General features: G+C 62.3%; 1 protein-coding gene across 5 annotated transcripts in view; it reads right to left on the bottom strand.

The window, feature by feature from the left end:
* The window catches only part of MYO18A (myosin XVIIIA), a 32,589-nt gene extending 9,593 nt beyond the window's left edge, over window positions 1-22,996 (bottom strand). For 2 of the 5 annotated variants that reach the window (XM_027660152.1, XM_027660149.1), the window contains exons 1-36: window positions 21,914-22,996; window positions 16,594-16,650; window positions 15,521-16,201; window positions 15,254-15,316; window positions 14,979-15,056; window positions 14,544-14,579; window positions 13,859-13,915; window positions 13,230-13,317; window positions 13,001-13,110; window positions 12,748-12,924; window positions 12,413-12,623; window positions 12,008-12,150; window positions 11,215-11,315; window positions 11,062-11,125; window positions 10,809-10,953; window positions 10,414-10,434; window positions 9,215-9,226; window positions 8,526-8,702; window positions 8,357-8,447; window positions 8,078-8,270; window positions 7,642-7,728; window positions 6,896-7,037; window positions 6,521-6,680; window positions 6,255-6,441; window positions 5,928-6,165; window positions 4,968-5,077; window positions 4,808-4,873; window positions 4,423-4,551; window positions 3,823-3,966; window positions 2,705-2,794; window positions 2,500-2,619; window positions 2,309-2,420; window positions 2,071-2,198; window positions 1,778-1,932; window positions 517-640; window positions 239-439 (exon numbers count right to left, since the gene is read on the bottom strand). In XM_027660152.1, coding sequence (XP_027515953.1) covers window positions 239-439; window positions 517-640; window positions 1,778-1,932; window positions 2,071-2,198; window positions 2,309-2,420; window positions 2,500-2,619; window positions 2,705-2,794; window positions 3,823-3,966; window positions 4,423-4,551; window positions 4,808-4,873; window positions 4,968-5,077; window positions 5,928-6,165; window positions 6,255-6,441; window positions 6,521-6,680; window positions 6,896-7,037; window positions 7,642-7,728; window positions 8,078-8,270; window positions 8,357-8,447; window positions 8,526-8,702; window positions 9,215-9,226; window positions 10,414-10,434; window positions 10,809-10,953; window positions 11,062-11,125; window positions 11,215-11,315; window positions 12,008-12,150; window positions 12,413-12,623; window positions 12,748-12,924; window positions 13,001-13,110; window positions 13,230-13,317; window positions 13,859-13,915; window positions 14,544-14,579; window positions 14,979-15,056; window positions 15,254-15,316; window positions 15,521-16,201; window positions 16,594-16,650; window positions 21,914-22,921 — 5,706 coding nt within the window. In that variant the 5' untranslated portion in view covers window positions 22,922-22,996. The remainder of the gene's footprint in view (window positions 1-238; window positions 440-516; window positions 641-1,777; window positions 1,933-2,070; window positions 2,199-2,308; window positions 2,421-2,499; window positions 2,620-2,704; window positions 2,795-3,822; window positions 3,967-4,422; window positions 4,552-4,807; window positions 4,874-4,967; window positions 5,078-5,927; window positions 6,166-6,254; window positions 6,442-6,520; window positions 6,681-6,895; window positions 7,038-7,641; window positions 7,729-8,077; window positions 8,271-8,356; window positions 8,448-8,525; window positions 8,703-9,214; window positions 9,227-10,413; window positions 10,435-10,808; window positions 10,954-11,061; window positions 11,126-11,214; window positions 11,316-12,007; window positions 12,151-12,412; window positions 12,624-12,747; window positions 12,925-13,000; window positions 13,111-13,229; window positions 13,318-13,858; window positions 13,916-14,543; window positions 14,580-14,978; window positions 15,057-15,253; window positions 15,317-15,520; window positions 16,202-16,593; window positions 16,651-21,913) is intronic. The other 3 variants (XM_027660153.1, XM_027660151.1, XM_027660150.1) reach the window with 2 other exon arrangements.
* Window positions 22,997-27,797: the final 4,801 nt, after the last annotated feature.

The following is a 27,797-nucleotide window of genomic DNA, read 5'->3' on the forward strand; positions in this document are numbered from 1 at the left end:
GGGACCCCCCATGCCACTCCCCAGGCACCACTCACACAGAAAATGCCCCGGTCCGAGGCCGGCCGGGTCGCTCGCCCCATGGTGACCTGCCAGGCCATGGCACGGAGGGCCAGGAGCCGTGTCAGCCCAACACCAGGCTCAGAGCGACCGCCTCCTCTTCCTGGGCAAGCCCGGCCCAGGTAATAACAGCCCTGCATGAAACCACCCCACCCAGAAACCTCGCCCCTCCCCGCTGTACCTGCTCCAGCATCTGGATGGTCCCAGCCTGCTCATCCAGTTCCTCCTCCTGGTCTTTGACCTTCGCCTCCAGGTCCCTCAGCTGTTTCTTCACCTTGGCCAGGGAGGCTTCGTCCTTAGACTCCTGGGAGGAGATGTCCTGCAGCTCTGCCTCCAGTGCCTCCGCCTTCTGCGTCAGCCCTGCGATGTCCGAGTCCTTGTCCTGTGAGAGACAGGGTCACCATGAGCCTGGGGCACCTGGTGACTGGGGGACTGGGTCAGGGGCTGGGATCCACTCACCTCCAGCAGCTGCTTGAGGCCGAAGACCTCAGCCACCAGCACATCCTTCTCGCGACTCAGCTTTTCCCGCTGCAGCCGTTCCCTCTGTGCCTCCTCATGTGCCTGAGAGAGCTCGCTGTCAAACCTACATGGGGAGAGCAGAGCGAACACTCAGCACCCTGGGGGCCAGTCCTCAGCCCTGTGCTAGGGACACTGTGCCAAGCATCCCCTTCCCATGGCAGCAGGCTTCGGGAAGGGCGGAATGGCGTCCAGTGCTTCTTTGAAACAGCCTGTTGATGAGCCTTTAATTGCTAGCACGGTGGCACAAGTCACTCCGAGAAACTCCTCCCGATGCCTTTACTCAGTGCTAATGAAGAGCACAGTGCCGACTCCGGCAGAACCATCAGCTGCTCTGTGGGGCCAGCAGTGGCTGCTAACGGCAGGGGCTTGATACACCGAGGCAGCCAGGGACACCAAACCCTCCAAGCAGGACTCAGAGGGGCTTCAGGACATTGAGGGGTCTCCAGGAGAGACAGGATCTTGTGGCAGAGCAGCTCCCCCAGTTGCATCCCAGTGCCACGGCCCCACGTGGCACAGGTCCCATCCCCAGAGCGGACTCGAGTCCCTGGAGGGGACACAAACCCCTGGTGGGGGAGTGCTCAGCACAGCCTGTAGCCAGGAAGTGCCGTGGCAGCTCTCCCAGTGCCCCTGGGATGGGATCAGCCGGGTTTGCTCCGAAATCACTGCCTTTGGGGCTTGGAAAACAACCCTACGCTTGAGTTTGTGACCTGAGTTAAACACCTCGGCAGCTAATCCCCGTTTTTCCTCGCGCTGGGTAATAAACAGCTGCATTAGCACAGACACCAATCCACGGAAATTGAAATTAATTAGATTGGATTCTCTCGCTGTATTTGTGTGTGTGATCATTACCATAATGAGATGAAAGCGTCCCCGCTGCTTAATAACGTTAGCAAACTTTGGGGCTGGGAGCAGGGACGGGGTGGCAGCGCACACCGAGACGAGATGCAGGGCACCAGCAGCCTCCACCATGGGGCATGCCCCCATGGAGGGGGGATCACTCAGCACCAGGTCCCCCAAAAGGGTATGAGGGACCCCCTCACAACTAACACATCCAACCTTGGCAACTCCATCCTGCTGGAGACACCCCAGCCAAGTAGGAGCTGGTGAAGTGCCCAAATCCCTGCTAAAATGGTAATGCCACTTTGCCAGGGGCTTGCTGCGCAGCAAGGATGACCTTCTGGCTCCAGCGTGCAGTCCCCACCTTCTCTGCTTCTTCTCCAGGTCATGGTTGCGTCCCTGCTGTCCCTCGAGGTGCAGCTTGGTGTCCTGCAGCTCAGCAGCCAGGCGTTGGCACTTCTTCTTCAGCTGCTGCAGCGCGCGCTGGCTCTCCTCGCTGTCTGCTTGCAGGTCAGCCAGCTGCAGGCAGGAGCAGGCAGGGAGGTGAGGGCTCCAGGATCCCACCACATCATGTCCTGGCCATGGGCTCCCCCAGCTCCAAGTAGCCCACCCCATGCTGAGGGCACCAGGGGCTCCCCAGGGCTGAGCCCCACTCACCTTCCGCTCCAGCTGCCTCTTGCCCTGCTGCTCCACCTCCAGCTTGTCCTCCAGTTCCTGCTGCATTCGTTTCTTGGTGAAGTCGATCTCCCGCACTGCCCGCTCGTATTTCAGCCGCCATTCGCCACCTGTGCAGGGAAATGGGGTCACCAAGGGGCTGTGGGGGTGGTGTGGGGCCATTGTGGAGAGGGGGACACTCAGTGTATGCCAGCAGCCAGCACCGGAGGCAGGACAGTACCTGAATCATCATCATCGAGCTCCCCGTTGAGCTCGGCTGCCCGGATGAGCCGAGCCTCCATCACCTCCATCTCCATTGACTCCATCTGCTTCTTCAGGGCATCGTACTTTGCCTGGGAGGGAACACGGCTTTTGCGAGTGCTGGGGGTAGGGGCCAGGAAACGCTGTGAGGCCGAGGAGAGGTGCTTTTACCTGCAGGTCCTTCATCTCCTTCTCAGCCCGCAGCCTCTCGGCTGTCTCAGCGTCCAGCAGTTGGGAGGCTGACTCGCCGGTGTTCCGCTCGTCCGTCAGCTCCGATGTCAGCTCTGTGATCTGGGGGCGACAGGAAAAATGGGATCATGGGCTGGGGTAGGCCAGAAGAGCACCATACCCCATCTTGGCACCAGCAAGGACCTACCCTGCTCTCCAGACGATCGCTGTTGAGCCTCAGCTCGTTACGCTCCTTCTCCACCTTCTCGAGTTTGCTCTTCAGCTGCTGGATCTCTTCCTGCAACAGAGCGGGCGGTGAGGGAGGGGGTAGGCGCAGGGAAGAGGTTGGTGGGCAGGAGCTTGGCAGCTCTCCACCCCCCACAGCCCCCCCCCAACACAGGATGGGCAGGGTGGGGGCTCCCCGAGGCCGCTCTCCCCTGCCAAGGCTGGGCAGGGACTTTCCCCAACCCGCTCCTCCGCCGAGCTGACTCCAACCCCATAAATGGTGTCGAAACGCCAGGCAGTCCCAGAAAAGCTGGAGAGGGGTCCCCCCATCCCCTGGGAGGGGGGTGGGAGGAAACCCACTCATCAACAGCTCACTGAAGGATTTGGGTGCACCCAGCCCAGGTGAGGATAGAAGAGGCCCACCAGGATGCCTGGGGCCCATCAGCCAATTCTGAGGAGGTGTGTCTGGCTGCCAGTATCTTCTTCATCCCTTCTCTGGTCCTAGTACAGGCTGGAGAGGGGCAGGAGGGACCCCAAGTGCCCCCATTCAGGCACCCGTCCTTAGCAGATCGGGGTGAAAGCTGAGACAGGCAGCGGCTCCGTGCCGAGCGGGCTCGGCGGGTGCACCAGTGTCTGGTTGCCAGCGCGAGCGGAGCCCCTGCATATGCCTCTCGGCACACGGTTTCATTTCCATTCTCCACGCTTGTAATTGGGCTCATGCAACAGCCGGCTCTCGGGATGCTAATGACATGCTGATTCACAAATTAGGGAGCAATTCGAGCCTGGCGCTGACTGGGTGCAGGCAGACGCGGTCCCGCATCTCACCCCATCATGAGCTCCTGCATCCCACCCCACTGTGGAGTCCTGTATCCCAATCCACCACAGGATCCTGCATCCCACCCCTCCCCGGGTTCTGCATCCCACCTCACTGCAGAATACTGCCTCCCACCCCACTACGGGATCCTGCATTCCACCCCACTGTTAGCTCCTGCATCTGACCCCATCCTGGGGTCCTGCATTCCACCCCACCGCGGGGCCCAGGGCCAACGCTCCCCCAAGCCCTCCCTGCTCCATCCAACATCCCCCAGCACAGATACCCACGTCTTTGCCACGGATCTGGTCCTCGGTGAGCTGCACCTCGATGAGGGGCCGCACAGTGGTGAAGAGCTTCCACCACGGCCAATCCTTCACCCCCTTGTTCTTCTTGATGTTCTTCTGCACGCACCGGATGGCCAAATCCTGGATCTGTGCAGGGCACGGGGTCAGCACAGGGTAAGGGGTCAGCACGGGGTGCTGCCAGCAGGGCAAAGTGGGGCGGGTAGGCGCTCAGCACTCCCACCAGCACCCCAGCATGCTCCCCTTCGTTAGCATTTGGGCTAATTGCACCGGCCTATCTTCTGTTTGATCCTCTCCAGCCCCTCTAAATGCTAATCCCGGGAAGGCGAGGCGCTGCCGAGACGCCTATTTTACGCCTTCTTTAATGTTAAAAGTAGGAGCCGATGCGTCGCTTCATCCTGCTGTGGCGGTGCCCAGCAGCCTCCCTGCCGGCTCCCCCTGGCCCCCCGGTTCCCCCTGGCCCCCCACGGCTCCCGGGGAGGCGGGAGGAGGAGGTGCTGGCCCAGGAGGCGCAGAAAGACTGTGCTGCCCATTTTAGGCGAAATTGTGCAGCAGAGCGGGGAGGGGAGAGTTGCTGGGACGAACCTTTCTCTTCTTGAAGTGCTGCCGTGCCAGGAAGCCCCTGCATGCTGCCTGGAAGAGGGTGATGTTCCTGCTGGTTTGTGTGTCCCGCTGCTCCTCCAGCTTGGCCAGTGATCCAGCCCGGAAAAACACCTGTGGGAGGGGAGGGGGATGGGATGGTGATGGGTGCTGGCATCCCACCAGCCACGCCGTGCCACCCGCCTGCTGGTAGGGATGCAGCTCTCCCCTCCTGTCCCAGCCACTGGTCCTGTCCTGCCGTGGGGTTTTATTCCCTAGGCACAAGGAATGCCGGGGGTGGGAGCAAACAGTGATGCCCTTGTGCTGGCCCACCGTGCTATGCCCAGCCATGACGCACACCCCTGCCCACACCCAGCATCAGGCACCATACCCGGCTCAAGCCCATGTGGTAGCTGCTCTTCTCCAGGTCCAGCGACTCCAGGAGCTCCTCCACTGCCTGTGGGGAGGGAGGAGTGTCAGGACTGGGATGGTGGCACCCTGGGGCGCAGGGGACCTTGGACCACACACTGGCCCTGACACAGGACACGCACCCGCTTCTCATCCACCACAATGTAGTTGCGCCCGTGTTTCTTGGTCAGGTGTGGGGCCAGGACATCGAAGCGCCGCCTGAACTCCGCAAACACCATGTGGTCGGGGTAACCTGGGGGAGCAAGGGAGAGTGGGGCTGTGGGGACAGCCAGGATGCCTGGGGGATGGCCAGGGACAGCCTTGTGTGCCCTAACATGCTGAGGCCCAACTTCTGGGAGAGCTGACAGGGTCACCCCACGTGGAACAAGCTCCCCATGGGGCCAAACACAGCTGGAATGCCCTGAGCCTCCTCGGGAGGTTTTCCTTGGCTGGGTCCTCCAGCAATTTTGGCTGGGATCTAGGGAGAAAGTGGCCAGATCCCATCTTGGGGGTAGACCAGGAACACATATGCTGCCTGTGCAAGTCCTGCTCCGGCTTCACTTTGAGCTGCAGCCAACTCCTGCATCAGGCTCCAGCACTGAGCCTTCACATCTTAATTAACGACGAGGTATTGATGGGAACTCTGACCCCAGCACGGCCGGCTGGCCACGGCCACCAATCCAGGAGGTGTGCGGGTGGCATCGATTTCCAATCGCGGCAGGAAGGGTTCGGCCTCCAAGCAATAAACCCTTGGCCAGGCAGCCGGCCATGCGTATCGATAAATGCTTTGCTGAGCACAACTCAGAGGCCCTCGTTCCAGTGGGACAGGGGCTGGATGCCAATGGGATTCCTGCCAGGAACCAGTGGCACCAGTGGAGACACCCAATTAAGGCCATGCCTGTCCCCAGCACAGATAACAGCCCCCCCAGGGGAGGGGTGACAGGGACAGGACTGCTGTGGGGAGACAACTGGAAGCTGCAGGGCTCAGAGCGAGGGCATGTGCCGAATGGGTTCTCAAGGGCCTTTGGCTCCCCAGTAAGAAGATACATCCAGGACCTCCATGGCATCCTTCCCCTCACCCTGGTGCCGGTGCCACGGCTCACCTTGGCGGTACATGCGGAGGGCGTCGAGCAGGCGGGAGCCACGGAGCTGTGCGCGCAGGAGGGGCACATCCAGCTGCATGAGCCCGGCCTCGCAGTGCTCCGCTGGCAGCTCCAGCTCGCTGCCGCTCACCCGCCGGCACGGCAGAGCCTGGGGGTCCCCGCCACCCCCCGCTGCCTTGGGCAGGAAGCAGTGCACGAAGTGGAGCTTGGACTTCTTGATGCTGTCGATGAGGGCATCCTGTAGGCACAGCAGAGCAGGGTGAGTGGTGATGTGCAGCAGTGCCCCAGCCAGACATGGGGACCCCCACTTGGCACCCTCTCACTCACCACTTGCAGCTTGATCTGGATGCAGAGGGATTTCTTCTTGACGGCGGCCACGCCGGTGGTGAAGGTCTTGCGCATGCTGGTGGCCCGGCGCAAGGCCAGCTGGGAGCCCCCCTCCAGCCCTGCCACTGAGCCTGACAGCACCAGTGCCGACCCACCACGGCCAGCAAAGAGGCTGCTGATCACCTTCCTGCAGGGCACAGAGGGGATGTCACCCCCCAACACCACCCCTTCCCCCCACCATGCTCCCAACCCAGGACCCCACTCACTTCTGGGACTCCTGCAGCAGGACGGAGGCATTTTGGGAGGCTGGGTTGTGCTTGACATAGTTGAGCCATCCGGTGGCATCGTACTCCACCCAGTTAGTCCCCGAGCTGTGACCCAGGAGGAAGTGTCGGGGTTTGTCACTGGGGAGCAGAGGGTTGTGCCCTGTGGGAAGACACAGAACCGCTGGGCATAGCCCTAGGGACCAGCACTTTACTGGTGCATGTCACAGAGTCACAGAATGGTAAATGGTTTGGGTTGGAAGGGAGCTTAAAGGTCATCGAGTTCCGACTCTCACTCCATGGGCAGGGACACCTTCCACTAGAAAAGTTGCTCCTGGTCTAGAGGACATATTCCCACAGTGCCAGGCTTCCCCATACCTTTCTTGCCTCCTTCCTGTGGGCCGTAGTAGGAGAAGAGCCGCTCCAACAAGGTGTCCTCGTTGCCACCCGGCTGCAGTGCCTCCTCCTCCAGCAGCCATAGCAGCCCCCGCGCCTCGTCTGTGCGGGCCAGTGACCGGACCTGCAGGGACACCGCGCTGGCAGCTGTCCAGCATACCATTGTCCCCCAGAGCAGGGACATGGGGTGACACAGGGGACCCAGGCCACCCAGGGAGCATGCAACCTCACACCGTGCAAGAGGCCTCCTGCTTAATGGAGACCCAGCAGGAAAAGAGCCCATATGGGACACTCCAGCAGCGCATCTCGCTGGGAAATGTAGTGCTCAGGCACCTGAGGGCTGGAGCCACAAGCCCTCCTGGTCTCTGCAGCCACCTCCAAAAGGGACTGGAGGACCTCAGGGATTAGAGAACCTTGGGAACCTGTGCACCCTGGGGACCTGAGCACCTTGGGGACCAGATCATTCCAGGGATCTCAAGGACTGGAGCACCCCAGGGATCACACACAGTCTCCAGGTCCCCTGCCTGCAGCACAGGCAGCTTCCAGGGCAAGCAGGGAAAACCATGCTGGGGGATGCACCAAGGATGTGGGCTGCACACATACTCGCACCCGTGCTCTCACAGCCATTCAGGACAGCCCCTTTCCTTCCCCTCACTACCACCTGAGTGCCAAAATTCCACCCATCCGCTGCCGTGCTGTGGTTGGGAGGAAGTGCAGTGGGTGCTTACCAGTGCCTGGTGTGAGGACTGGTCTACAGCAGCTACGGAGTCAGAGGAGCCGGGCTCAGCATCAGCCAGGGTGAGCTCTATGTTCTCCTGGTGAGGGGGAACAGAGGCAAGTGAATGCCCACACCACGGAGTAGCAGTGATTGGGACCAGGAGCTGGTCAGGATGTTGGTCTCAATGAGGTTTAGGATGATGCCGCATGCCAAGGGGGGACCAGGACACATAGAAGGGTCCCCCCAGGCTGTCAGTGCCAAGATGGAGCAGCAGCAGTGATCTCACCACCACCACCACTCACAGCCACCCCATCACCTCCCAGCCCAGCTCTCCTCTGCCATGCTCCACAGCCAAAGAAATCAGGGGGGACACAGAGGAGATGTTCATGTGGGGACAGGAGGGCAGGAAGGGAGGAGGCAATGGCAGCCCTGGGTGTCCCCAGTACCTCCTTGTATCGCTCCAGCTCGCGGGCGAAGGTGCGCTGGTGGAAAAGGAGCTGCAGGCGCTCCTGGGCATAGTTGTGGCAGAGCTCCTCGAAGGTGGCCCCCCGGCTCTGCCCTGCCAGCTCAGGGTTCTGTGACCCGGGGGTGTCAACAACTGTCACCGAGCACACTGAGTGCTGGCTCGACTTCAGCGCCCTGGGGGGGACACAAAAGGGACTCAGCGGGTGAGTGGATGCTGCCATGCACCCCCCAGCTCTACCCCCAGCCCTCCCAGCACGTACCTGTTGAGGAGGGAGATGAGGAGGGTGAAGAGCTCGGAGTACAAACCAGATGCCATGCCCTCCAGGCACTCCAGCGCCGTCAGCTTGGGACCTGGCCAAGGCAACCCTGAGTGTCCCCAGTCTGTCATTCCCTGGGGCCCACCCGCTGTCCCCCCAAACCTCACCCTACCTGTTCCACCATCCCCCAGGGGGGACTCATCGGGGCCCTGCCGGAAGGAGGTGGAGCGCTGCAGGGTGGCCTTGGGCTGGTGCTTGAAGATGGCAGAGGAGAGCTCCTCCAGGCTGCAGCCCAGCAGGTACGCGGCTTTCTGAGCCCACTCGTGACGTGCAAACTGCTTCCTCCCGGCTGGAGGGTGGAGAAGGGGGCTTCAGAGCCAGGCAGGGCATCCCCAAAAATGGGGAGCATATCCAGACAGGCTTAGATGGTCTCAAGGACCCCCAGAGTATGCTGGGGGTGCTGGGCACAGTGGGAGTACATGGCCAGGAAGCATGTTTTGAGGTGTGAGGAGACAGACATGTTTGGGGTGTAGAGGAGATGGGGGGTGAATGGCTTCGTGCCACTTCAGGGCTGAGCCCACAGCCACACCACGGTGTGTGGAGGTGAGGGTCCCCTTGTCATCACTACCTGGGGACCTCTGGGGCTCTGAGCCACCCTATACACAGGGACATGTCCCTGCTCGATGACACACTGAGCAGCCCAGCTGCAGCACAGCAGGACAGACCGTGGCAGACAGACAAAGACATGGATGCGGATGGAGGTGGGAACAGGTTAATGGTGACATGCAGGGACATGACAGCAGGATGGCAGTGGCACGTGGGAAGGGAAGCCAGAGACACGGGCGGAGAACAAGACTTTACCTTCGTCGGCGTCTGCATTGCAAAGGGCAGCATGCACCATGCGAACAGAGACAGGGGTTAGAAACAACGGCACGTGACGGCGCGGGGACACGCGGCACGGGGGGCCCTCCTGCCAAAACGCGCCGCCACGCCACGCACATGCCAAGCCTGCCCCTCCCCGGGCATTGCTGAAGTGTGTGAGGTCTTTCCTCTGTGAGCCCCCCTGCTCTGTGGGCACTGGTGGGGAGCAGCTCAGCTCTGCCCCAGAGTGCAGAGGGCTGCTATCAGATCCAGCCCGGTGCAAGTGTCAAGAGGATGAGGAAACCGGGAGGGCTGGTGTGACTGAGCTGGCTCTGAGCACCCCCGGTGTCCACGAGGTGCAGGGGAGGCTTCAGCAGTAGCACAGAGCCAGGGCTGGGATGCTCCCCCCCCAGCAGGATCTGGGGTTCCCTTCCAGCAGGGCCCCCGTTATAAAGAGACTCCAGAGCTGCCCAAGCATCCCGCTGTGGTGGCTGCGGCAGGGCCCTGCTGCCCTCTAGTGCCCTGAGAGCACCCCATGGGCCAGCACTGCACGCTGAGAGCATCCCATGGGCCAGGACTGCACGCTGATAGCACGCCGTAGGCCAGCACTGCACCCTGAGAGCACCCCATGGGCCAGGATTGCACCCCACTGTGCCCCAAGAGCACCCCATGGGTCAGCACTGCCCCCCACTACTCCCCAAGAGCACCAACCCTGCACCCCAGTGCACACTCAGACCACTCCAGTCTCTCCCTCCTCATCCCCAACACATCTCTTCCCCCAGGGCTGAAAATTCCCTAGGTGCAGCCACCAGCTCCAGGTGCTCATTTTGGGGTTGCCATGCCCCAGCCCTCCTGCCAGTGTGCAGCACCACTGGGGCTTCCAGCACTGTGGGGAGAAAAGGAAGCCACAGGGGGAGAAGAGCAGCCCCCAAAGCCTAATTTGCCACCCCCAGGGATGGAGAGTGAAGTTGGTGCTGTTGGAGCCAGAGCAAGCACCCACGGTGTGCTCTGGGTGCCAGGGTAGCTCTGCCCCACACCACCAATATGCTGACAGGACTGGGTTGGGGGTGCTCACGGGCATCAGGAACCAGCTGGGGGTCAGGGTTGGTCCCAGCACACCAGCAGCATCCCAAGCCCCCGTTTCAGCCCCAAAACCAGCACCGCGTGGCACCCCCCAGAGCAGAGCCCCCCCCCATTACCGGCTCCGTCTGCCAGCGGCTCTGCGAGGAGGATGGAGGAAGAGGTGTTACACTGGGAACGGGGGATACACGCACCCCCCAACTCCCTCAACCCTAGCCAGGCCCCGTCTGATGCATGTTGGCAGGAGCCAACCCAGAGACTGGGGTGTTCAATTCCCACCAGTTAATGGGACCACCCCAGCCATGGGGACAAAGCTGAGTGCCACAGAACACCCAGGGTGGCAGGGTACTGTCCCTGAGCTGACACAGCTCCCCACATACCCCCAGGACTCGGCTGCACTGGGGGGGGCTGTTTGCAAGGTGCCCAGGTGCCAGCAATGGCTCTGGGAACCCTTGCATTCATCAGTCCCAAACCTCCACCCGTTAATGGCTCCCAGCCTGGAGAAGCTCATTACCTTTGGTGGCCCCAGCAGCTCCCAGGTGGTAAATGGCCCCCAGAATGAGCCAGAAGGCTTTCTGCTCATCACTTGAGATGCCCATCACCTTCATGGCTGCCAGGAGCTTGCTGAACTGCTGGGTCGCCTTCTGCTTTTCCTCTGGCTGTGGGAAACAACAGGAGCCATCAGTCTGGGAGCCCGGCTCTGCCTCCCCCTGCACTCAAATGGGCCAGAGATCCCCGTCCCTCCCACACTCCCCCATGGCAGCGACCTTGGAGGGGGGCACAATGCCGAAGACGTTGTTCTCTGCGAGGTGGTTGAAGTGAAGCTCAGTCCTGCGGGGATAAACACCATGATTGGCTCCATGTGGAAGACCCCAGAGACCCCCATGGGCTGGGGGCTGTGCCCTCGCCCCCCAGCTCACCGCAGGGTGCTGTCGGAGCAGGCCAGCAGGTAGTAGAAGATGTTGAAGGTGGCCTCTTTGGCCGGGCGCCTGGCCACACGCAGCTTCTCCAGCAGCAGTGTCTGGAGGAGGTGGGAGAGACAGGAACTGTCCCCAAGTGCCCCACTCCAACTGAGACCCTCCAGACCACCCTGGTCTCATCCTTGCTGCCTGCCCAGGGTCCTCACAGAAATGTGAGGGTCTCCCTCCCACCACAGGGCACCACATGAATGCAACCTTCAAATAGCTCACAAGCATCTGCTCTCTGGTGAATACTACTACAGTAGCATGGACCAGCTCTCTTGGACTTTAAGGGCTCTGCTGTCATCACACCAGAGAGGCATCTGGAAGACAGTCCCCCCGATTTTGGGACTAACTCAGCAGGGACAGAGAGCCCATCTGACCTAGGTGTGAACAAGGACAAGAGAAAGATGCCAGGCTGCTGAGTGCTGCAAGCATGGCTGGGCAGCTGGTGGAGGTCTGCAGCAGAGCTTGCAGCATAGGAAACACCATGAGAATCATAGAGCACTGGAATGGTTTGGGTTGGAAGGGACCCTAAAGTTCAACAAGTTCCAAACCCCCGCCATGGGCAGGAACACCGTCCACTAAACCAGGTTCCTCCACGTCCTGTCCAACCTAGCCTTGAACACTTTCCAGGGGTGACAGGGGCATCCACAGCTTCTTTGGGCAACATCCCGGTGAGGACAGACCGACTCCCGCACTGAGGGAAGCCACACTGGCTCCCATGCCGGGGGGGCCATCCCGGCCCCCTCACCTGTACGGAGGCAGATGCCACCTGCCCAGCCTGGTCGAAGTCCAGAGAGATGATCTGGGAGAAGCGGGTGGCGTTGCCGTTCATGCTGGTGCTGCTATTGCCAAAAGCCTCCAGGATGGTGTAGAGAGCCTGCCACTTCTCCGCTGCAGGAAGAGAAGCAGGGCGGTGGGGTGCAGGGGCTGTGCGGCGGGCGGGCAGCTGGAGCCGGCACTGCCGGTGCTGCTGCTCCCGTGCCATGCTCCGCACCATGGCAGCCCTCAAGAGTGCGGCAAAGGCACCAGCGTGAGGCAGTGACAGCCCATGTGGTGCGTGTCCAGCCGCTGCCAGGTGCGGGGGGCTGTGAGTGCAAAGCAAGGGGCGTGCGCAGGCGGCACACGGGGACCCGGCAACCTGCTGGGGACTCACCGGAGAAGACCTTGCCGGTGCTGCCGGCGATGGTGGCGAGGTACTGGACCAGGTGCTGGCAGTTGGTGGTCTTGCCGCTGCCGCTGGCACCCAGCAGCACAACGGCCTGGTCCTGACGGCTCATCAGCATGCTGCGGTACGCGGCCTGGGCCACCGCGTAGATGTGCGGGGACGTGTCCTCCCTGCGGCACCCCTTGAACATGTGCATGACCTGGTGGGGACAGGGCAGGTGAGAGGGCGAGGGTCAGCACCCTGCCACCCCACAGCTCCCTCTGCACGATGCCACAGCTCTCAGCCGCCTGTCCCCTCTGGTGTGCCCCCCACAGCACGGTCACCTTCTCAGAGTACATGGAGGGGGAGCTCAGCGGGTTGATGATGACCATGGTGGGCCCGGCGTAGGTGTGCAGGAGGTTGCCGCCATAGCGCTGCCGCAGCGTGTGCAGCACGCTGGACTCGTTGAGGTAGAGGAGGCTGGCGAGGTCCTCCACGCGGTCGCACGATGGGGGGTTCGCCTGGCAGCGAGGTCGAGGGGGGCGTCAGGCTGGGAACGGGGATCTGCCCCACCGTCCCCCCGCCCCGCAGCCCTACCTTCTCCACGTCATCCTCCTCCACCTCCAGGATGGCTCCATCGTGGTCCAGTTTCACCTTCACCTTGCCCTCGGGCAGGGGACTGCCCGCCTCTGGCTGCAGCTGGCTGCCTGTGAGGGGCACAGGGCACTCAGTGGGGCCGTGCTGGCAGCCCCCTGGGGAGACTGCATGGGGGATGTGCCGTGGGAAGGACAGGGCATGCCATGTCCCAGCAGTGCCCCTGACTCACCCAAGGAGAAGCCATCCCTGTGCACCAGCCACACCTTCTCAGTCTCGTACCAGGCCTCCTCAGCCGCTATCTGCTCCTCTGATTTGGCCTGTGGAACAGCAGGATGTGGAGTGGTTGTGGTCACCTGCCCCTGCTCTGTCTTTCCCCCTCCCCACATCCCTGGGGCTGGAGGGAGCAGGCTGACTGGCCACGGGGCCTCATGCTGGCCAGCCACAGCCATTCTTCACAAGTGTTCCCAGCCCCAGTTCCCATTTGCCCACTGTCTCCAGGGACCCCAGTGGGATCGGGGCTGCAGAGACCACCAGGGCCCTGCTACAGCTCAGGGCAGACATAAAGCCAAGTGACCCACAGGCTCATTCACCACAGCCACCTTGGGCAAGCCTGGAGAGGCTGAGCTCCCAAACCACAGCCCTGAGACAGGGCACCCATTCCAGCCATGTGTCAGGATGCAGGGACACTGAGTATGCTGTGGGGACATGGGACATGCTGCAGGGACATGCTGTAGGACACAAAGGACACACTGCAGGCACATAACGTGGGGACACAGGACATGGCACAGGACCACAGAATGGAAAATGCCGAGCTGGTGTAGCCGGCACCCGAGAGCAGGATAAGCCCTAAAGCCAAACCTGAGCTGCGGCAGGGACGGGGCCAAGGGGAGCTGCCGGCGCATCGTCCACTGGACCCTGGCAAGGCCGAGAGACAGGGCTGAAGGTGAGAAGGGCTCAGCCCTGCCCCGCAAACAGCACGGAAAGCGGCGAGGGGAGCGAGCAGGGGCAAAGCGCCACCTGGCCACACCCTGTGAGCACTCCTGGTGCCATGGTCACTGCTGTGGACAGCGGGGTGGCATGTCCAGCACTGTGCTGGAGACACATGGAGCCGGGAAGGATGTTGGCCATGAGGCCATGCTGCCAAAGCCCTGGGGGTTGGGGGTCACTGCACTGACCCGCTCCGAGCTCTGCCAGCACTGCGCTGCTTCGCCACAAGCCATGCGTCCTGCCTGTGCCAGTGCTCTGCCCCTTCACATCCTGCTCCATGCCCCTGCCTGCCCCAGCTGTGCCACGTCCACCAAGAGCACCCCCCTGGGATGCCCAGCTTCCCAGCATGGCCCCGCTGGGGAGAGGCACCCAGCCCCGGCTGCCCTGGCACCCTCCAGCCCCGTGGGTGCCGTGGCAGCCCACAGAGCAGGGTGGGATGGGAAAGCCTTACGCTCCAGCACGAGGCGCGGGCGCAGACGCCAGCCCAGCGGGACACAGAGGATGGCGGGGGGTCGCTGATGGAGGCAGAGGGTTCCTGAGGACGGGGGTACAGTACCTGGCTGGGTGCCGAGGCAGAGGCGGCGGGGTCCAGCTAACGGCAGCAAGGAAGCAGAAGAGAAAGAAGAGAAGGGTTGAGAGGCAGAGAGCAGAAGCGGCACCCTGACAGGCCACAGGGCCCTGGCACGGTCACGATTCATGTGGCACCACCAGGACATCATCCATCCCAGCCACCACAGTGTGCCTGGGCTCCCACGGGGATGCCAGCATTTCCCCACCCCCGGGCACACTGGTCTGGGCAGTGATCTCCAAACCCACCAACAGCCCTGGTTATCCATCCCCTGCTGCCACCCAGATCATGGGGTTGGCAGCCAGGCACAGGGGTACAGTCACCATGTGCAGAGCACACGGCATGCCCAGGGCAGCCACACGGTGCCCATGCCTGCCCATCCTTGGGAAGGCAACACGCAAGCACCAACACCCCTGGAATTACAGAAGTAGTGAAGATCCTCTCCAGTCGGAGCTGTGCTTCCTCAGATGGGCTCAGCTGGGACGCAGGGCCGGGGGCAGCCTGGAGGCAGAGCACCATTAGCCCCAGGCCGGCCACCCCACAGCCCCTGCAGCCCTGGCACGTGGGCATCAGCACAGCCATTGCAAAGGCTTCCCCAGCCCTGCAGCCCAGCAGGGTGAAGGTGCTGACACTGGCACAGCTGGGGTACCAGCAGGTACCCACAGTGCCTGGGGACCTGGGTCCCCACTCCTACACACCTGCTTGGGGGGCGTCGGGGCGGTTTTCACAGGGGTCGGCCGCTTCTCGCTGGTCTGCTGCTTCTTCTCCATATGAAATGGAGGGGAGACAAGGGCCAGTGTGATGGGGTTGCCACAGCACACACCACTGCCCCAAAAAAGTGACCCCCACCCGCACCACACACCCCAAAACCACTGCAAACCATGCAGGTGAGCTCACACCATGCTGAGCCGGGGGCACAACCCGCTGCCGGGTTAGAGCATCCCCCGCCGTGCACACACCGGTACCTTGTGCCTCTCCAGGGCGGTGGGTTTCAGAGCAGATGCCTTTGCTGGCTCCGCTTTCCCTCCCGAAGGCTGCACCAGCAGCTCCGGCTTGGCTTCGGTGCCCGGGGACAGGGACGGCTTCGCGTCCCCACCGGCCGGCTCGGGGGACTTCTCCTGCCTGTCCCCCGGCCGGAGCCGCGGCCGGTGCTCCTTGGTTTTGCCCTTCGCCATGAGGGTTTTGAGCCCTGCTGAGATCTCATCCTTGGGTTCCGGTTTGGCAGGGGCTGCCGGCACCACAGCGGGGGGAGGTGGTGGTGGGGCCGGGGGAGCCGGGACACCCGCACGGCCTGTCTCCTCCTTCCTGGGGGGTGGCACTGGCTCGGGAGACTTGGCATCTTGCCCTGGCTCCTTGGCACTGCCAGCGTCCTCCCCTGGCAGGACTTTGCGGACCACCTTGCGCACCACCCGGACCACCCTGCGGCGGGACAGGCCCTGGCTGTTGTCCTCCTGTGCCTCAGTAGCCGGGCCCTCCAGCCCATTCATGGCCGCCCCGTTCAGCACCGGCTCTGGGCTCTTCCCTCTTCCAGCAGGTGGCTCAGGGCTCTTCGCAGGCTGAGGTTTTGGGGGCTCAGATTTCGGGGGTTCAGGTTTTGAGGGCTCAGGTTTCGGGGGTGCAGATGCCACATCCTTCGTGCTCTCTGACTGCAGCCACAACGACACTGGTGTGAGTGGAGGTCCAGCCACGGACCCTCTGCTTGGGACATGGTGGTGCCCGAGGCTCTGTGCCCTGCCACGGAGCACAACTCCTGGCCAGACCCCGGCACTGGGGGACACAGCTTCCAGTCCCCTTCCCCAGCCAACCAACAGCTCCCCATCAGACCCCAGAGCAGGGAGCAGTGGTGACCTACCTTCCCCACACACAGGGACCCATCAACCCTCAGGCTGCCAGTACAGGGGTAAAACTCAGTGCTGAGGGCATCACTGAACCCATGACCCTCCATGGTGTCCCCAACCCTGGCATGGGGTCTGTTCCCACCAGGGGTGAGCCCCATCCCTAACACAACTCCACCCTGCCCATGCCCTGTGACACTTACAGGCCCGTCCTCCTTCACGGGTCTTTTCACAGCTAAAGATTTGTCCTCGTCCTTGACCTGAGGGTCAGACAAACAAGAGGAGCACGTTTCAGCCCACTGTGAGGCCTTGCTGCCAGAAAACTCACCAGGACCATCACTCCATGCCAGCCCCAATCTGCAGCCCATTGCAGGGAAAAGGATGCATGTCCTTCCAGGCTTCCCATCAGCCAAAACAACAGGAGGAAGCGCAGAGATACACCCCAGTTATGGTAAACCCCAAAGGTGGGAGAGGTACATGCTCTGCCTGCCTGGCCTGGGCCGTCTCATCACGTGCAGTCAGTGAGTGAGCTGGTACAGAGGCCCATTACTGCTCCCACAGGGCTCTATCCTTCTGCAAGTCACTCCCCAGGCGTCACAGCACATTTTAAGTGACACCAGCTAATCTCTGCAGCAGCCGCACATGGGGTGTGCCAGCTCCCTGCCGAGCGGGGTGACCAGGGGGCTCTGGGGGGTGGATGGTCAAACCCTGTCCTGAGCTGTGTCTCTGAGTGCCAGGACTCAGCTTCACACTGCGGTGCATCCCGTGGGATTGCCATCACACAGCTCCTGGGTGGCTGGTGGCACTGGGGTGGCTCATGCCGTGTTAGGGGCTGCACCAGCCACTCGCAAAGCGGTTAGTGATGGTGTTAGTGATCGCATGCGTGGCCGCGTCGGTGACTCCGCTCCAAGCTCCCCGTTTGCTCAGCATGGCCCCCAGCACAGCAGCACAGTGAGGCCAGGAGTGCTGCTCCAAACATGGTGCCAGCGCTGGGCAAACTGAGGGAACCGGTCAGCAGCGTGACCCGAATGTGGGGCGCAGGCAAACATGCGAGAGAGACTTCCCTTCTGCTCCCAGAACGCAAACCGGGATGAGAACGCCATGGTGATGTCTCATGGAGCTGCAGCCCTGGCTGGGGAGAGAGGCAGAGGTGAGATGGGCTGGGGACAGCACACAGAAAGCCAAACCATGGCACAGTCTACAGGGATGTGTCCTTCCCTACTTGGGATCCTCAGGAATAGGGGTCTGAGCCCACCTGGCCTTGCTCAGCGTACAAACAGTGCCCACAGGAGGGGCTCTGGGGACAGGTAGGTGACCAATCTGACACCTGACAAAACTCATTCTGCAAAAAAAGCCCCTTCAGTCAGGCCTCAGGATCACGCCCCCATTCCCCTGAGCAGGCCAGCCTGCTGTAGTAAGCAAATGCCAGGGTGAGGGAAGGGATATTTTCTACCCCAGCTCTCTGCTTGCCCTGACAGTCAGGGTTTATTCTGAGCCTGACCCCGTGCCAATAGCCGGGCAGTCCTGATGGGACCCACTGCCCTGGCTGGCACCCACTCTCCAACCCAAAGGGGTTGTGCCTGGGACCATTGGGGAGAAATCCCCCTCCCAGGGCCAGGCACCATTTGGAGGAGCACCCGGCCGCCAAACCAACCCGTCTGTCTGGGCACACACCGACTTGTCCCTGAGGGATCCCCTGTACCCCATCCCCCTCACCACAGTGATACACCAGTGCCAGGAGCACAGGCTGAACACGGGGGTCCAGAAACAAACCTGCCTATGGGCCAGAGCTCCCAAATCCTCTGCTTCCACTTCCAGGCAGCCTGGCACCCCAAAGATCCCCAGAGAGCACCAGCGTTGGAGTCCCCAAAACAAACAACCCCCGGCCACCAAAGCGCCCCGGGGGTGGGTTTGGCCTCGCAGCCCCCAATCCCAGTGCCAGGACTGTCTCCCACGTGCCCCCCTCGTGCTCCCCCAAGCTGTGCTGGCCACGCTGGGGGTCCCCACCTTACCAGAGGGAGCCAGGAGCGGGGTTTCCGCCGGGGCGAGCGCAGTACAGCACGGTGGGAGAGGCACTAGCGGGGCGGCAGCCGCAGCACGGGGACAGCTGGGCTGATAGGGCCACCCTAAAAATAGCCGAGGAATGCGAGGGCCCCGCCGGCGCACGCAGCAGCCGGAGGGAGAGCTGGGGGGGACACGCGGGCAGTGGGGCCTCACCACCACCACCGTCACCGCCGCCACTGCCAGAGGAAGTGATGTGGGCTCTGCCGCGGGGGGAACTGCCCAGCCTCCGTCCACTGTCCGCCCGGAGGGAGTGGGGGAAGACACCCCCGGACTGACTGCAGCTGTGGAGCTGGAGGAGCCAGGGAGAGTTCTGTGCCACAAGGGACGGGGTTGCACGCTCCTGCAGCCCGGGGTGCCGTGGCAGGGTGCCCAGTGTTGGAGCAGTGTGCCTGGTGTCGTGCCAGGCGGCGCAGCCCTGACACTTCTTGCTCCTCCTTTGCCTTTCCCATGAACACAACAGCCTCCCCCAAAATGCTGCTGGGGATGGAGAGCACCCCGGCACGGCGCAGCAGTCCGTGGTAAAGACACTTTCATGGCAAAGCCACCTCTGGAAGTCCAAGGTCTCCCTGGAAAGAGCAGGAGCGGGGTGGTGGGCAAGGGGCCAGGGGTCGGGGGCCTCCCTGCGCGGGGGCTGCTGGGAGGAGGCCGGCAGCAGGGAGCCAGGCACGCCCGCATGGAGGGGCAGCGGTGACCGCTTGGGCACGGGCACAATGGGGACCCCAGCAGGCACCTGAGCAGGTCCAGGACAAACCAAACCGACACAGATGTGCCCTGAGCCAAAAAACATTCCCCGGAGAAGCAGGAGGTCCTGGCCTGACTGGGACAGCTGTGCCAATGGCAGGCTGGAAATCTCCATGCTGGGAATGCCAGCACTAGGCCACATCCCTCCCACAGGACTGGCACGCCGTGCTGCACAAGGGACAGGCCACAGCAAACACCCTCGGCAGGGATGGCACAGCACAGCTGAGAGTGCCTGTAGTGATACCAGTGTCCCTAGGTAGTGTGGGCAAGGAGGCACCAGCAGGGAGGAGCCCACCTCCCACAGACCACCTCCACCAGCATGCCCAGCCCGGCCATTTGGTGATAAGGCATTTCTGCCTGGCCAGGATATTCCTCTCATTCTCCTTTAGGAAGTTTGTCAGAGACACACTGGCCTATAGCTGAGCCCACTGGATACAAGCCCCCTCCCCAGGACCCCTTGGGACCCTCCCCACATTGGGGCATCCCAGCAGCACCAACCCTGCAGTGAGGACAGAAAAAGAGCCAAACCAAGAACTTCCCAAGCATGGAAAAATGGAGACAGCACCTCCAGCACAACAAGAGTCCCACATCCCCACCCCAGTGCAACATGGGGCACCCAGCCATGCCAGAGCAGAGTGGCCTTGCACTCTGGGGACAGCAACCTCCAGGAACCTGGGTGCCCAAGGACAGTGGGCACGCATGGTACGCAGGGTCCACCACCGCAGCCGCTGGATGCCTGTGGTCCTGCTGAAGCACTGGAGTGGTCAGAGGCATTTCTGGAATATTTCTGCTGGGCCGGCGCATGCCTGGGCCCTGCCTGAGGAATTTCACTGGTAAATAAATAAATACAGGCGTGGAGCTGAGCCAGCCTGGCTCCCCTACACCAGGAGCAAGGTTGGGACATGGAGGGGGTTACACCCGGTCCCTGATGCCCAGCCACGCCGTGCCACCGGCTGGCCCCCCCATGCACCTCACAGGACCAACAACCCCCCAGGACACAGCGGGTGCTCCCCTTGCCCAGCCAGTTTCATGGGGACAAGGGTGACTCAGCACAGACCCAGTGAGGGGGTTAAACCCCCCATGGTACACAGAGAACCCGGTACCGTCTCACTCCAGCCAGGGAGGGGCTTCCACAGCAACAGCCCAAAATATGTCTATAATTTCCTGTTTCAAAAAGGATCATTTTTATTTAAATTAGGACCAGAAACATTCCAGGGAGCTTAGTGGAGCCTGGGGGAGAGTTGGGCCTCCCTGTGTGCCGGCACCTTGCATGAGGGACCCCCAACCGTGCCCAGCACCCCTACCTGTGCTCCCCAGCACCAGCAAAGGTGTGGTGCATCCCTCTGATGCATCACACAGGAGGAGAACAGCATCCTGCACCAGGACGTGCCCAAGCTGCAGTGGCAACCAACGATGCCCCACGACAGTCAATGCCAGCCCTCCAGTCAGCTCCCACCGGCTGATGCCGTCAAACCACACCGTGTCCCGGCACAAGGCCGCACACTGCAGCCTCTTCCCTGCAGCCCCAAGGGCGCCGGCATCTCCTCTTCCCCTTCCCAGCCCAGCACCACACTCCTGGCAGGCACAAGCGCCTCGCTGGCCCCCATGTGCTGGCATCCAACGCACACCTGCCTCCACACCAAGGTCTGCAGCACGGGCACAGCCGTGCCCCGCCGGCCCCGCGGGGTTATCCGGCCAGGGGTTATCCCTGCAGCACCGCCGGCACAGCCCGGTGACGCCTGCCGGGCTCCGGGGAGGAGTTGTCGGGAAGCCACTGTTCCAGCTTGGCGCAGACTCCACCCCGCAGTGGCGGCATCTGCTCGAGGAGCACATGGAGCCCCTTGGCCACCCTTACTCCATCCTGGCCACCATCCTGTGGGCACGGGGCCCTGCCATGCTCAGCATAGCCCTCCCCGGTGCGGGCAACCTGCTCCACACCCTCCTACCTTAAGGAAGGCCTAAAAATACACTGAACGAGCCCAGTTACACACACTACACAACGTCACACTGCCGCACCCCCTGCCACCACAGAGGGGGCTCAGCTTTGCAGGCTGTCGGTGTTTGGGGGCCTCTGCCAGGGTGCTGGGTGGCCGGGACACTGACTAGCCCGCGGCAGGGTCAGCAGTGCCGGGCAGCAGGAGTGAGGGATGTGGGTCACCCAGCCATTAAGTTTCTATTTATACCACAGCAGCAGCAGCAGCCGTGCACGCAGGGCTGCACTCGCCGGCAGCAGCTCCCGGCTCCTGGCACACTGTGTGCCTGCCCCAGTCCCCGGGGAGGATCCCAGTTGAGGGAGGCCAATGTGGGCAACGGAGCAGGCAGTGTCGTCCTGCAAAGCAGCATTTGGAACTTCCTGGCAGTGAGGAGCAAAGCTCCCTTCCCTGCTGGACAGTGCTTCCTCAGCAAAGAGATGGGGACAGACATTCCCTGGCAACGCAGAGTGGGGCTTTCCTACAGCCCCTCTGGCAGGAGAAAGACCAAACCCAACAGCACACTGAGCATTTTGAGGGGCAAAATCCACCAGTGACGGTTTGTAAGACCTCATTAGGCTGCACCCCAGCCACAGCCTCCCACTCCTCTGTGCATTCTCCTGTCCAGAGCAGCCTCAGCACTTGCTGGTTCCCACAGCTCCTGCCAACCCAAACACCCCCGCAAGGACGCTGGCATTGGCAGAACCCAGGCCCCAGCAGCACCCACGGCAAGGACAGCGTTACTCACATCCCAGGCAGCACGGCGTGTCCCCTGGCCGCCCCGCAGCCAGCACCGGCTCAGCTCGCTCAGCTCCAGGATGGGCTGCACCTTCAGCTGCACCGTCTCCCCTGACTGCCGGATCATCTCCACGATCTCATCCCGGGATTTGTTCTCCACGTTTAGCCCGTTGATTTCCACCAGCCGGTCCCCCGGCACCAATCCCAACGCCAAGTCTTTGGTGCCGGCTCCGGGCTCGGCGAAGTGCACGACGCGCCGGTACACCTGCCCATCAGGCCCCCGGTCCAGCATGGTGGTGCGGCGCAGGGAGAAGCCGAAATCGCCGGTGTTGCGCCTCTGCAGCTCCAGCTGCCGTGGGGTGGGGGGCTGGGGGGGCACCAAGGCGGGCAGCCGCAGCTCGGTGGGGAACCTCTTGCCGATGAGCTCTGGCACCCTGGCACGCAAGGAGGTGGTAGGAGGGGTGCAGGGCTGTCCAGGGGGAACCCCTTGCTTGTCAAGTGGGGTCTCCAGCGTGCGCACCTCCACCTGCGGGGAGGGGGCTGCCGAGTGCTCGGAGGGGGTGGAGGTCTCCGAGGTGCTCTCATCCCGGCTTTTCTGGGAGAAGGAGAAGCGTTTGACGATCACCTGGGAGTTCTGCTTGGCCAAGGAGCCAAACTTGGCCGCCCGCTGCAGCACCGAGCCCTTGAAGTTGCCATCGTCCACCTTGAGATCGTCACTGGAGCTGGCTGTGCTCAGGTGGCCCGAGTCCAAGATGACACTGCCCCGGTTGCTGTCGGAGTCAATGTCCGTGAGGTGCAGTTCAGAGCCACTGGCCACCTTGATGGGGATGGGGTTGGAGATCTCCAGGCGGGTCTTGGAGTCCCGTTTGGAGGCACGGTTGAGGTTGAAGAAGCCCCTGCGCATGCTCATCTCTTCCAGGCTCTTGAGCTCAGCTGCTGACATTCGCTCCTTCTTCTCCTTCTTTTTCTCCTTCCGGGCCCCATCCTTCTCTTTGTCTTTCTTCATCAGGTTGAACATGGTGGAGGGGGGCTTGGGGCACTCTTGCCCCCGTGGCAGGGTGCTGGGTCAGGGTGCTGGTCACGGCACAGCCGCCTGCACAGGACAGAGAGGCAAGGGTGCCATCAGACAGTAGCATGGTCAACACCCACTCACCACCCCTCAATCCACCCCACTGGTCACCCCAGCTGCCATCCCAAGCCCACGGGGTCATGTCCCAGCGTTTCCACCCTCCCTGGGGACAGCAGCACCACAGTGCTGAGACTGCCCCAGTCATTGTATTCTCACCCCAGCTGGGCACAAAGTCCCAGGGATGCAACAAGGGTGGCCCTGCACCCACAGGGATGTCCCAAAAGAAGCCCAAAAGCCTTGCATCCCTGTGTATCCCCCTGCCAGCACCAGGGTTGACTGCAGGTAAGACCCCCAGCACCTCCTGCAGCTCAGGAGCCGTTTCAGAGCAGCATGGGTGAGCAGCAAGGAACACATTCTGATTGCTTTTCCTGCCAGCACGGATACTCCCCAGGGTAAAACCCCCCATCCCAGCCAGCCACAGCACCACCAGCATCCTGCCTGCCGTTCAAAAGCCCCTTGTTGAGGAAACAGAGGCTCCTCTGCTACTCATCCTGGCCCTGGCCACCACAAACTGCAAGGGAGAGCCGCGGGCAGGGAGGGAGCCGGAAACATGGCCTGGAGCGAAGGTTGCTCTAATAAACAGGAACCTGTAAAATCACATCCCTCCCAACACTGATAAGTGTCTAATTTTAGCCAGGGCGACGTAGAAAATTGTGACGCCGACGGCGACCTCCAGGAACAGTCTCTCTTTTATTCGGGCATCCCGCGCAGGGCGGGGGGAGCACCCAGCCAGTGGGAAAACTGTGGTTGGGCAGAAAACCCAGCTCCTTCCTGGAAAACCCCACGTGCACCCAGTGCCTGGGAGCACCCACAGCCTCACCCCACACGGGGTGCTATGGGACCCGTCTGCCCCTGGGGTAACTGGTAGCCCCTCCCTCCCCCAAGCTCCATCGAGTGCTCGGGATGAGGATAAACAATTCCAAAGTGGAACGAGCGGCTGGCAGCGTCCACGGGATGGGCTGACAGCTATATATAACAGGTCAGGAAGCCACACAGGAACTTAACCTCAGCACAAAGGACAACAGGAAAACTCCCCACGTTTGAAGCATCTGCTTTACAGTTCTCTGACGGGCGTGGGGGTGAGGTTTGGGTGGCCACAGGGATGGGTAGCACTGCCCATGATGGCAGCCCAGGTTCTGCAGGCATCCTGGGGTGCATGGATGTGCTGTGCCATGCCAAGCTGCACCTTGGCTCCAGCACAGCATCAGTACTGCATCACCATCACTGCCTGGACCATCTCCCTGCAAGGGCACACAGTCCCCATTGCCCTTGAATGCACTCAGTGGGACACTGGGGAACTTAGTTTCCCCTTGGCAAAGCCACACGGGGATGGCAGGAAACTGCCTGAACACTGCTGCTCCTCGGGGCTGGGGCAGGAGCACACAAGCTCGGGAGAGGCCTGGCCACAGGGCAGGTGAAGACAGAGCTCTGCAAGCCATGGCACAGTGCTGGCCCCGAGCATGTGATGCTGCCGAGGCAGTGAGGGGAAGCAGCCGGAGGGACAAAGTTGAGTATGCAGCTCTGAGGCTCCTGGCCATGTCCAGAGCAGCTGCCATGACACCACCCAGCCCCGAGGCTCTGATTGTTCTGCCCTCCCTGCAGCACCTGGGGCTTTACCCAGACAAACAGAGGGACCTGGCCAGAGCAGGACCACAAAATTCATAAAAACAACCCAGTTCCTTTCTCCTCTCCCAGAACTGCTGGCTGCGAGGTGACCACTGACCCGAGTCAGGGGACAGCACAGATCCTTCCCACGACCCACAGCAGGTGCTGCTGTGAAGGGCCCTGTGGCTCTGCCATCACAGGGGCTGCTCCCCACCAGCTCCTCCATGGCTCTGCCAGGGCCCCAGGGCAGACAACGGCAGGGGGGGAACCACCTGCGCCTGTCCCTGTCCCCACACCGTGACACGTGCCACTGGTGCCACAGTTGCCTGGACATCCCTGAAGCTGTAGAAAGGGCTGTACCCCCAGGAGCACTCTGAGTTCACCCCATGGCAGGGACGGGGCTGTTGGGACCCTTCCCGGGGATCCCCTGGGAGCAGAGCTGCTCACCAGGCAGGTGCTGCTTAGAGCTGAGGCACCGGGAGACAGGCGGCCAGCGCGCTCTTTGTCCTCGGCGGTTTCTCTCCCGGCACACACGCTGCCTCCCAGCCTTTGTATGCTCAACAAAAAGGGGGAACAGCCTTCCCAGCCGCATCACTAATCAGGCAGCACCGGCAGCCGCTGGCGTAGCCACGTGTGCCCCACACAGGGCCACAATGGGCAGGAGCAGGGCAAGGGGGACAGGAACGCCGGCACCCCCCCTGCACTGGTGCCCCCAGTCGATGTAGAATGCCCTTGTGGTTTGTCCCCTTTTCCCCAAGGAGGTTCCCGCCATGGGGATGCTGGATGGGTGCAGCCCAATGCCGTGAGAAGGAGGTGGCTGCTGAGCGTCTCCTTGCTCTTGATTCAGACCCAACACACCTTCCCTGACTCAGCCCAGGCTCGCTCTGGGACTCTTCATGGCCAGGCGTGTTTGGGGCAGCGTGTATGAGCCATGACAGGGGAGGGAGAGGCACCCGCCGGCGCCAGCTGTGCTCTGGGATCGCACGCAAGGATGCTGCTGTGACACCCAGGCTGGCAAGGGATTCTGGATGTCACTTCGGAAGGGCCAAGAGGCGAAAAAGGAGACCCAGCTTGAGGTTCCCCAACCCAGTAGCCCTCCCCGAGCCTCTCAAGCAGAAGCTCGGGGGGGATGCACCTTCTCCCTTGTCCCCCCACCATGACCATGAGCCCCCACATCCCTGCCAGGGCGCCGGGGAGTTCCAGGCAGGGAGGAAGGCGTTCACTGAAACTCCAGGCCACTCCTTCCCTCCCTGAGACGCAATCTCATCCGACACGCTCCCGCGCAGGGACCTGCACTGCAAGTTTCACAGTCGCCTGCCCTCCCCGCTCTGCTCCCCAATGCAGTGTTGGCTGTAGGGCCCTGCTCACCCACTGCTTCAGAACAGGAGCTGGTGGCCATCACCTCCTTGGACACACCGTGTTGGGGTGTCCCACATCCCCGCTGTACCTGGCTAGGCAGGCACAACGCTGTGCCAGGGAGCAGGAGCTGCTGCCATCGCTGCCAAGCAGCCAGGCCAGCTCCCACACAGAGGAAAGGGGGCTGATCTGCGTGATGGCTCCTTGCTGGACACAAGTTTTCCACAGAACAAGGAAATTTAGGGAGTTTCCAAATCCCTCTGCACTGCCTGCCCTTACAGACAACGCTGGGATGTGTCAGGAGGAAAACAATACCAGATATACCTGAGTCACAGCCAAGATGTGCCACCAGGCTGTCACCAAAGCGGGATATTGGGCCCTCCTGCCACAGGAACCCAGTGTCCAACAGCAAAGGGGACCCAGACCAGCTGTGAGGTGTCCCCATGGGCCAGGAGGGTGCACAGGGTGTGTGAGGGGGGTTCAAGCACCCACCTTGCCCCAAAGCTGGGCAATGACGCTGGGCAATGACACAGCTCAAGAGGCCTTACAGGGCAAAGGTGGTGGGGCGGGATCTCAGCTATGCTGACAGGTGGGAGACAGTTCAAAGAGCAGCCAGGGGTTAGGTGGCTTAGCTGCCCCCACACCACCTTGCACAGGTCTCCCCCACCACCTGTTTCTGGCCCCAAATTCACAGCCTGACACCCAGCACAGCCCAGCCCACAGCAAAGGTGAAGGGCTGAGCCCCGGCTCGTCAGTGGGCAAAGTCCAGGGCTGGTGCAAGTGCTATGGGAATGCTCGGCACCCAGCAGGGACGGGGTGGTGGGTGGGGATCCCCCAGTGCCAGGGTGCCAGGGTCAGCCTTGGGGTGCAGGAACACACTGCCCTGCACCCACACTTTCCTGTAATTGACCTAAGTTTAGCTTTGGCACTCATTGACCAGACAATTTGCATCTCACAGGCTGGCTGGAAACCACACAATTTAGGGATACGTGTCCTAGCCCTCGCCCGACGCTCCATATATTCCTCTCTGGGGAAATTAACAGGCACCAGGGTGGCCACAGACCTGTGAGCCCCCCCTGTCCTCAGCACAGCAGTCTCCTGAGGGGCCACCCACCCCTGTCACCCCAAAAAGGTGCCTGCGGCCCCAGCACTGATGTGGTTAATGGTGAGCTGCGCTAATGGCTTTGGATACAATTCCCTGGCGGTGTGGGAAAGGTCCTGGCCAGCGGGTTCTGCCTGGAAGCAGGACTGGCCCTGGGGAGCCCTGCAGTGGGTACTGAGGTCTCCCAACACGAGGCACCTGACATGAATAATCCTGCAGGGACAGACTGGCTGTACCCACGGAGGGTCCCTACCCACTCTGGAGGGGCACAGCCGCCCCCACAGCACCCACAGCTGCGTGCACACACCTCCAGCACACCCGGCACGGGTGGGACACGCACAGGTGCCGCAAAACAAGGAGGGGGTGGGCCTGTGGGCATGGGGACACAGAGGGACACAACACACAAAACACGCCCCACAGCGCAGCAGGGGCACGCACAAGGTGACACACACATGCAGACATGCACACGCGTGACTCCGGGGGCTGCACACCCACAGGCGCTGCACGACAAGTGCGGGCCATGCGCACACCCGCACCCCGCAACCGGGGGGGTGACACCGGAGGGCCCGCACACACCCACTCACACACACCCACACCCACCCACGGTGGTTCTGCAACGCCGCGGAGGCGCGGGCGCGGGCACGAGCAGCGGGCACGAGCACGGTGCACGGCCCGGCCCGGCCCGGCCCGCCGCGGGGGGCG

The sequence above is a fragment of the Corapipo altera genome, unplaced genomic scaffold (assembly GCF_003945725.1).
Source record: "Corapipo altera isolate COAL_440 unplaced genomic scaffold, ASM394572v1 271, whole genome shotgun sequence".
Taxonomy (NCBI): domain Eukaryota; kingdom Metazoa; phylum Chordata; class Aves; order Passeriformes; family Pipridae; genus Corapipo; species Corapipo altera.